The 9,292-nt window shown below is 42.1% G+C and overlaps 1 protein-coding gene across 8 annotated transcripts; it reads right to left on the bottom strand.

Annotated features, from left to right (window-relative positions):
* Nucleotides 1-209: 209 nt before the first annotated feature.
* skor1a (SKI family transcriptional corepressor 1a) lies at nucleotides 210-7,942 on the bottom strand. 8 transcript variants are annotated; one of them, XM_019278493.2, is made up of 9 exons: nucleotides 7,793-7,942; nucleotides 5,002-6,796; nucleotides 4,276-4,357; nucleotides 4,122-4,193; nucleotides 3,916-3,978; nucleotides 2,807-2,881; nucleotides 2,509-2,583; nucleotides 1,812-1,877; nucleotides 210-783 (listed from the first exon to the last, which is right to left on the bottom strand). In XM_019278493.2, the coding sequence occupies exons 2-9, from the start codon at nucleotides 6,784-6,786 to the stop codon at nucleotides 686-688; spliced, it is 2,316 nt and encodes a 771-aa protein (XP_019134038.1). In that variant the 5' UTR covers nucleotides 6,787-6,796; nucleotides 7,793-7,942; the 3' UTR covers nucleotides 210-685. The 8 variants fall into 8 exon arrangements, 5 of the variants coding, with proteins under 5 accessions (XP_019134038.1, XP_019134035.1, XP_019134036.1 ...); XM_019278490.2 differs by having other exon boundaries at nucleotides 210-780; XM_019278491.2 differs by lacking the exon at nucleotides 1,812-1,877.
* Between the last annotated feature and the right edge of the window lie 1,350 nt (nucleotides 7,943-9,292).

Raw genomic sequence — 9,292 nt, 5'->3', positions numbered from 1 at the left:
ATAAAAGAATTTGGTATAGGACGGCATGGTCAAATTGAGAAATGTTATGCCCATTTAAAGTGCTTAACAACATATACAGTGTTACAAATAATCTAAACAATAAGTTAAACCAAAGACAGATAAATAACAAATATATGTAAAAACCCAAGATAATCAAACAACCAACAAAAGCTAAATAATGAGATACATTTTGAACTTAATATCACAGTTACACAAGCCATTGCACATCGTCACGTGATATATATATGTATATGTATATAGTGTTGTTTTTTTCTTTTCAGAGTAGCTAAAGAGCAGACGACTTTGATTCAGAGAGAGACTCCTTGGTTTGAGCTCTGCAGCTTCAGATCAACAATCCTTTGATTCACAACATAAAATGAACTCCATGTTTAAGTAAATCCTGATCTCTTTTACTCAAGAGTTCAGTGTTTTGGGAAGGAGAGGGTGGGAAGGGGGGGAGAGAGGTCGCTGCCAAAACCTTCTCCAAGTCTCGACGTATTCACTCAAGTGCTAAAATCTTTAGTGTATCTATACAGCAGGTTGGTAATCCTTGGGTTACAGGTGGGAGGTGAACACACAAGAGCTCTTGAGGCGGATCTGTGTGTGTGGTTTTTTTGTGTGTGGTTTTTTTTTTTTGTTTTGTTTTTTGGCTGTGCTGGGATCAGGTGCAAAGGCGTGCTGGACACTAGGGAGGCAGCAGCGGGGGCTTAAAGGTGCAGGCTCCAGTACACTGACGATGAGTGAGCATCTTGCAGGAGAAATGGTGAAGGGCGTCATGAGCTTCTGGGGAGGAACGGATCCATCAGTGAGAAGATGCAGAAAAAACACAGACAAACACTCTCACAAATGATTGTTCACTTTTACAGGTGAAAGCTGATTGATTTACCTAATGTTGTTGTTAAAGGGTAGGTTCACAATTTGTCAAGTATGTTTTAAAACAATACTCACATGCTCACGTGTACACTGAGACAGTCTGGGGTTGTTGTAATGCTTTCTACTGTCTGTAAAGATATCTGTTCTTAACATAACTTTAATGTAAGTGATGCACAGTCCTTGGAAATACATAACAAGCAGGTGTTATGTTTTCATAAGCCAGGTTTCCATCTAATACATTTTAACAGAATCTTCAGATTATAATGACAGAAAATGAGAATTGTTTCCATCCACTGACAAATATTAGGAGTTGGTTCATCGAGATGAACAGATGGTGATGCATTTAGGTGCAATTAAAGCGTTGCTGAGGAAGATGGCAAGATGACGTAATTGGAAGAGCAGCAGAGAGTCAGTGAAACCTGGAATGGTTAAAAAATCCATGTGGGAAACACAATGTAAATGTGGCATTTATGGAGGAGGATCATCTCCTCATCGCTCCACACAGATCTGATGTTTTTGCTACCTCATTCCTCAAACACCTCAAAGTGTTTTGTGATTCCTCGCTGAGGCTTGGTGGAAGGTGTTTATACTAAAAAGACTAAAACTTTGGAAGATAGACACTTGATTTGACAAATTCATATGATTAAAAACACTATAACTGTTTAAGCATGGACTGTGGATTTCTTCATCACTTACATTGAAACTGCTTGAAGAAGAGATCTCTAACTCTTCTATTGTCTAACAGTACTTCTAATGTACACATGGGCATGTGGGTGAAAGTGTGAAGGCATCCTTTAAAGGTGTCTTACAGTACATATCGATCACACTGATCACAGGAAATGTTTAATTTAAAAAAAAAGTAGCACTTGCATATTTATGTTTGTAGTAAAAAAAATAAAATGAACATTTTTCTTTTTTTTTGGACCAGATAAAATTACCTTTTAGCTTCTGCTGTATTGCATAACGAGCCTTTCTCTCTTGGTCCAACTCGCTGCACAAAGTGTCTATCCAAAAATAAAATGAATAAAAAAAATGTAATAAAAACAAAAAATTGGTAAAAAAAAAAAAAAAAGGAATAAAAAGGAAAAAAGAAAATGTGAGTTTCTGTGTAGTATCTGAAGTGGAGGAGTGTAATGTATGCCGTTTGCCCCTATGGTATTTAGAGTGACCCCTCTGTGTACTTGAACCCTGTATTTAAACTACTGTAACATTAAACCAATCCTTTAACGGGTGGCATTAGTTGCTGTCTACTGCATGTAACCGATACAGCACTACATAATGGTCTGTCTATTCAATTTTCCAGAGCATGATTTAGGAGAAAATAACCTTTGCAAACAAAACAATGTGGTTTCAGTTTCACCTTTGTGGTATCTAATAATTTACTCAACTGCAGTAGAAAAAATATGGAGTTTACAGGAAAAAGGCTGGACACAAATCGCCAATATTTCAATATGCAAGTGTCACTTTTCCTTTTCTTTTGTACTTTAGAGGCTAGTTGGTTCAAATGGATTGATATAGTCTATGTTATTTAAAGGTTGTTTTTTTTCCCATAAACTTAAAGAGCATTGATCTACACCCGCTTTACAGTCATAATCTATGGAGGCACAAAGTACAGAGAGAGAGAGAGAGACCAACCTCGAACAATCTGCAGCTGCTGGACCATTTCCTCTCTGTAGGACAGCTCACGCTTCATTTGATCCTGAAAATTATCTGAAGAGTACCGAAGGCCACATCAGATGGAAACTCTCTGACATTGTGGTGATAAATTTTAAAGACACATTCTTGGATTCAAAGGGCAAAATAAAAGTCGCTGTTTTCCTAACATCTTGAGCAGGGGTGGGTGGGTGGCTTTAAGATCCAAACAAAAGATGTAAAATCATCATCATCATCATCCTCTGTGGTTAAATACTGATCAGACTCACTTTTGTCCTACCTTTCAAATGCTGAAATTCTCTCTCCAACTTTTTCCTCAGCTCAACTTGTTCCACGAGCTGCTTCTGCAACTCCTCTGCAAAGCCAAAGAAACCCCCGCCCCCCCCAAAAAAATGTGTCAATTTAAACACCAAATTATGTTTAAAGTGTCATTATTCACCCTGAAACAATGAATCATACCCCCATCTGACACCTACAGTACTCATGAATAACAAGCAGGGATGTGGTGCACCATAATGCAAAATAACCATCAGGATCAGCACAAAAAAATCACAAAAAAGAAAAAAAAACATTTTCCTCTCCATCCTCATCCACCTCACATCGGTTTGATTCCACTTAATATGATATACTTTGAATTTCTGCACATGGAGATTTATGTCAGCTCAGTAAACTCGACTTCAGGTGCGTTTACATCCTCGATAACAACCATTTCACTCGCCTCTCCTCTCGCTTGCTGCCACAGTAATTGCCATGCATTGCCTGGAGCTTGAGACGATAATAATGGAGTCCCAGGGTTTTTCCAAGCGTTGTAAAATAATTAGCTGCCGTGCCTCAGGGTTATGGCTCTGTTCGTTAAAATATTAATAGCCTCTAAACGATTTCCTCTTTACAATAATAAGTCAAAACTCCCACATCTCGTGATTAAGTGGTTAACAACTATGGAAACACTTTAGGCCTACAAAAATGTAAATTCACATTTAGATTTTGGCACGTCATCTTTAGCAGGCCGTGGGCATTTAGCTGCGTTTAAAATGAGGTGTTTAATATTAATATCATGCATTTGTGTAAATTTTAATAACCAAACAACAGTCGTGTTAAATTTGTTTTTATGAACCCAGAATTTAAACCCAATTAGCAAATAATTAGATATACTTAATTACATTTAATTTCTTTGATTTTAAAAATAACAAATCAGACTTAATTAAATGCGGTGACCAGGCCCTGTCAGCCGTTTAGACTGCTGCTGTATAAATATGTATTTGTTGGCTGGCGATACCCAAAATTATAATCAAAACAGGAATAATTTCTGATGATAATTAATATCACCTGCTACACTGTTTTTTTTTCTGTCTCTTTTGTTTCCTTTTGATCCTGAAAACAGCCTCTTACCTTTGGCCATGTTCTCCAGATCTCTTTCATGCACGCTGATATCGATGCGTAAAGCTCCATCGGCTGCACAAAAACAACAACGAAACACATTATTTAACCTACAAAACAAGTCATACGTGGAGCTCCTCCAAAAAAAGGCTCCCGGTGGATTATAAAGAGATTTTTTTAATTTAAAAAATAATTTAAAAAAAACAACAATTAAAGACCTTGTCTGTCCTTCTGCTCCTGGTGGGATGTTGTGTTGCGCTGATTCTGTATTTCACTCACTTGATGAACGCCTAAACATGAACGCGACATAAACATTTGAGCTTTCCAGCTTAACATTAATAAACATATCGTTTTAATTGGTCCAATAATTACCGTTGGATCGGCTCGATTGTTTCGACCCAAATGGCGAAGGCTCGTTCAGGAGCACGTGTCCGTCCTTTTCATGTGCGTACACCTGTAAAATGAAGCACACACACACACACACACACACACACTCGTGTTTTAATAACGGAGGCACAATTATGTGTCATTTACTGCAATTCTTCACATAATTGAGGCCTTTTTTTTTTTTCTTTAAATATCTGCAATTTGTTTTGGAGATGTCATAAGAGAGAGAGAGAGAGAGAGAAAGGTTTTATAGTCAAAAGAAATTTGAATTTTTAATTTATAATTTGATCAGATACAAAGAAAAAAAAACACACTCCATTAAATTGGAATAATTAAAAAAACAAACCAGGATAAATGAGGGTCATCATCCCAAATTAAATCAGTGATACATTAATACAAATTAAGGTATCTCCGTTTTAATAATCTTATTTTGATTTATTAATTATTGAGAGGGTCTATTTCACATATTTTAGAGTCTACCTTCGTGTCTTGCTCAAAGGCACATGGCAGCTGAACATTTGTCACCTTTAATATTAAAAAATCAGCATTTATATCATCTTTTTTTTTTTTTTTTATTCCAGGCCAATTAATCTTGATTACGTTTTTATCGGCCTCCTCTCTCTTCTATAAACTCTTATCATATTCTCCACTACTGCGACAATTCAACTTCCCCCACGGGGATCATTAAACTTTCATTTAATCTAATCTTACTTCATGAAGAGGAGAGCCATTACGCATCCGTCTGTCCTCATCTGATGACCCAGTGTGCGCGGAGTCCTCCGGTGATGATGCTGATGCTGATGCTGCTGCTGCTCCGGGGCTGGAGGCATCAGGATGCTCCTGACTCTCCTCAGCACCCGACACCGAGACCCTGTCCGGGATAGGGGAGTCATGCCGGTCCCCTCCCGGTGAGATCTGGATCAGATCATTCTCGTCTTGTCCACGGTTGGACTCCACATCCACGTCCGGGTCGTCGTCGTCGTCGTCGTCCACCACGCTGTCCCTGTCCGGTGATATCGATCTATAACTAGAGCTCTCGCTGATAAAATCCGGGGACAGGTAGCCAGAGCGCACGCCGTAGCTTTCCCGGTTGCCGTAGAGTTTGGCGATGGTCTCCGCGTCTTTAACCACGGGTCTGAAGGCCGAAATGTAGCTGATTTTCCTCTGAGAGGTCTCATCCCCGGACTTATCCTCGTCGTTCCTGGTTGAGGAGGACTGGGAGCTGGAACAGCGCTCTCCACTGTCCTGCGGATGATGAGGGTGGTGGTTGGTGTCTTTGGGTGTGTTTGCGCACCGGTCGCTTTGGTCTGATAAGTCAAGCTCGCCCTGAGCTCGGACTCCTGGCAGCTCTGGAGGATGTTTGGGTGGAGACCCCGGGTAGGGGGGCATGGGTAAGCCACCAGCTGTAGGCCAAAACATGGGGAAAGCAGGGTAGAGGGTGTCCTTTGCGCCAGGCCAAAACACACCAGAGACATTGGTTTTGTTTGCATCAGGCACACCGTCGCTCTTTTTCTGACACAGCCCATAGCTGGGGAAGCCATAGGGGTGGTGAGGGAACAGAGGTGGGGGGATTTTCTGAAGCATGCCAAAGCTCTTGCTGGGCACTGGGATGACTGGGTAGGTCCGAGGGCCGCCCGCCAAACCCAGGTTATTATTCCCCTGTTCCTCGTCGCACCGTAAAGTTTTGTGAGGGATCTCAGGGGAACTGGTTTGGGCCAGGCTGGACGAGGCCTGTGATTTCATCGATGAGGACATTCCCGACCCGCTCATGGGCAGAGTTCTCTTTCTACTCCCCCCGTTGAACATGGCCTTTACATCCTCCCACGCGTGGTTAATGTCCTCAGATTTTTTGTCAGTCAGTTTCAGGTGGCGCCTCCACGAATTGAAGTTTGCCGCGTCCGGCTGCAGGTACTTGGACTCTGTGGTGCGATGGGAGTGGAAAATGAATTTATTTGGGGAGAAATACATGTTGCAAAAGCTGCATTTGATGCACTTTGCTCTGGAGCTGTTGTATCTTGCGGGTATGAAGCTGCCCCTGCAGCCCCAGGCGCATTCATGAGACACATCAAATGCGAAATTTTCTGGTAGCTTCGGGGGGCTGTGCGCTCCCAGGAAAGACTTGCAGAGCCTCTCGGCCTCCCGTTTGGTGATCATACCGCAGCGCCTGGAAGAGATGGGCATAGCTCCGGCGCGCCGCAGGAGCTCCAGCTGGACTGGGGTGCACTGCACACAGGTGATACCCAAAGCCACCCGACGGTTGTGTATCTCGTTGTAGCTGTAGTTTTTCAGCAGGGTGTTAGAAATCTGCGCTAGGCAGAGTCTCTCCTTACCGTCTATGACCAGACATACGATGGGCACCCCGTACAGGGAGGTCTCGCTCACTTGGTTTGGTTTGAGGGAGCTGGGACTGGAGAAGCTCTGTGCGTCCTGCTTTGAATTGGGGGAAGAGCTGGCGTCTCGTCCCGCGTCTCGAAGCTGTCCGGGCATCGACTCCATCCCTGGAAGCCTGTCAATCAAAGAGAAAACCGGAGTGACTCTGGGGGCTGTTTGACAGCCTGCAAGAGCACAACATGTCAGTGAAATAATTGAGCTTGTGAGGTGGGGGGGGAAAATGGCACCAAAAAAAAAAACCCAACAAAAAAACCCAAATAAGTTGCAGAAAAATAGGATGATTCTAAAATATCAAATACAAGGACAGCATCATGTGACATCCAGTGAACAGACACGATAAGATAACTATTATTACTTTTCATCTGGTCTCAGTAGGCCTGTTTCTGCTGATATTAGCAGCAATAATCACAATAATAACAACATATACCTTTTTTTTTTTTTTTTTAAAGATGAGCAGTTCTAACTAACATCAGGCTTTTTTCAGGAGGTTATATTAAAAAGTGAAATCAACCAGACGTCGATGTGGACTCGGCCTCCTCTCACCAGGTTTATCTGGGCTCCTGCGCGCGGAGCTGGATCTGGATCTGCGGCTGCCCTTCCTCTTATCTTCAAATCGGCTGAGCACTTATAGGCCAACTACTTAAGAGTCACATAAGATCCTTATACACGGATAAGGACAGAAGGAAAATACAGCCTGAGCTGCGCCAATGCGCTTAGCATAGAGGAAAAGAACAACTATAAGCTGCTTTCTTGGTAATTACACAGATCCAAGAGCGCGTCTTCGCATTGTTAATAAAAGACTAGCCCTATATATAATTAAAGCTTCTGTGCAGACTGGCCTGAGCCAATAGCTGGAAATTAGGTTGAAGGCAGGAGGCCCATCTCACGTTCACCTGCGCATATTTACTTTTTGCGTCTCGTCCCGCAGCGGGTTTCATGCGTTTTAAATAAAACTGCTTGAGAATGACTGCTTAACAAACACGTGAGGTGTTCTAACACAGATTTACCTTTAAAATAAAAGCCAAAAAATAAAAAAAATTAAAAAATTAAAAGAGCGACTGTAAATTTATCACCATTGCCGCAGAGATTATTCATTTTAAAAAATACATACCTTTCTCTCCTAAAAAGACGACACACTCCAACAAGGTTTGTAATGGAAAAAATGACAATTAATATGAATAATCTGATGGAAATGCAGGCCCGATGAGTCCAAAGAGGAGGGCGATGCCACTGACGAGCCGGTCTGAGAGTAGAAACTCTGAGCTGGAGTCTTTATTTTCAGTTTATTTCAGTGCAGGCAGCAGCAGACAAGACCTCCATCCCGCTGGATCCCGGGGAGGTGAATGGCGTGTAGACAGGAAGCACATGGCACCTCTCTCTCTCTCTCTCTCTCTCTCTCTCTCTCTCTCTCTCTCTCTCCCTCTCTCTCACACACACACACACACACACATACACACACACATACTCTCCTTTCGTGCTGATGTGTAATAGCTCTCTCTCTATCTCTCCCTCTCTCTTTCAGGAAGACGTGCTGAGCAACTAAACGCCACTTTTAATAATTCACAATTTTGTAGCTCTGACGCACAAAACATGATCAGAAACAGTAAAAATATCATGCGTAATTAGCCCCCTCTCACCCAAATACAGAAACATTTTGGCACAAAGACACACGTTTATGAATGTGTGTTTTTTTTTTTACATACATTAAGAAAGTGGAAAACCAAACAGAGACTTGGAAATATCCGCCAAAAGACGCACAAACACCGTGAAATTACAGATAATTATGACCCCCTGTAGACCCCGTTAAGGACCCTCTAGGGGGCCTCTGGACCCCACACTGGAAACCCAGAACTGGCCTATCACGCACAGTGTGTTTTAAGCATCAGTTCAGTCGCAATCATTCACATGCTGTATTATTTCCACCGCAGCGTGGAGCGAGCTGACAAACAGAGGCAGCACGAGTGGCACTTTGGAGGGCAACAAGAATGACAAAAGGCCCGGGCTCATTTATCAAGTTACACGACCATCTGTTAGGCTTCCACAGCGGCCACGCAAATCAATCCGAGAGGCCTGAGCGAGAAAAAGAAAAGCAAGAAAACGAAGGACAATATAAAAAAAAAAAAGAAAAAGAAAAAGAAAAAAGCTGGATCTGGAGGCTTTTTGTTTGTGCGTCAAATCATTTTTACGCATTTGATGTTTGCGATGAAAACAGAGTGAAATGATGATGATGGTGCCTCAGGCAAGATCCCCCTCCCTCCCTCACACACATATATAAACATATACAGATCCTGGTATTGTAGATGGTGACAGTCAACCTGATTGGCTGTCTTGAGGACGTTATTATGTATTATTAATAACCGGATCAATGGCTGATCGCTTAACCAAGCTAATGTCCGGTCTGTCCTGTGCACACAGAGGTAGTGTCGATACCTGCAGCAGGTGGACGGACATGAGCAGGAGGAAATCTGTGAAGAAGTCATGAGTGTAAGGAGGAAAAGCATCATCATCATCATGAATGAGTCTAATGTAATGAACAGCCACGCCTTCAAACACCACCCCTTTGTAAATTCAAGTGCTGAGATTCTCTATGAAATAAACCCTAAAAAAACCC

Source organism: Larimichthys crocea, chromosome VIII (genome assembly GCF_000972845.2).
Source record: "Larimichthys crocea isolate SSNF chromosome VIII, L_crocea_2.0, whole genome shotgun sequence".
In the NCBI taxonomy this organism is placed as follows: domain Eukaryota; kingdom Metazoa; phylum Chordata; class Actinopteri; family Sciaenidae; genus Larimichthys; species Larimichthys crocea.
This window is presented reverse-complemented; position numbering and strand designations above follow the sequence as displayed.

Bases quoted from the DNA above. Each gene is read 5' to 3' on its own strand.
- skor1a (XM_019278493.2), bottom strand. From the start codon at position 6,786: ATGGAGTCGATGCCCGGACAGCTTCGAGACGCGGGACGAGACGCCAGC. The intron at 2,584-2,806 runs GTAGGACAAAAG...GGTACTCTTCAG, and splicing joins AGAATTTCAGCATTTGAAAG to ATAATTTTCAGGATCAAATG. The intron at 784-1,811 runs GTAATTTTATCT...GTTCCTCCCCAG, and splicing joins AATACAGCAGAAGCTAAAAG to AAGCTCATGACGCCCTTCAC.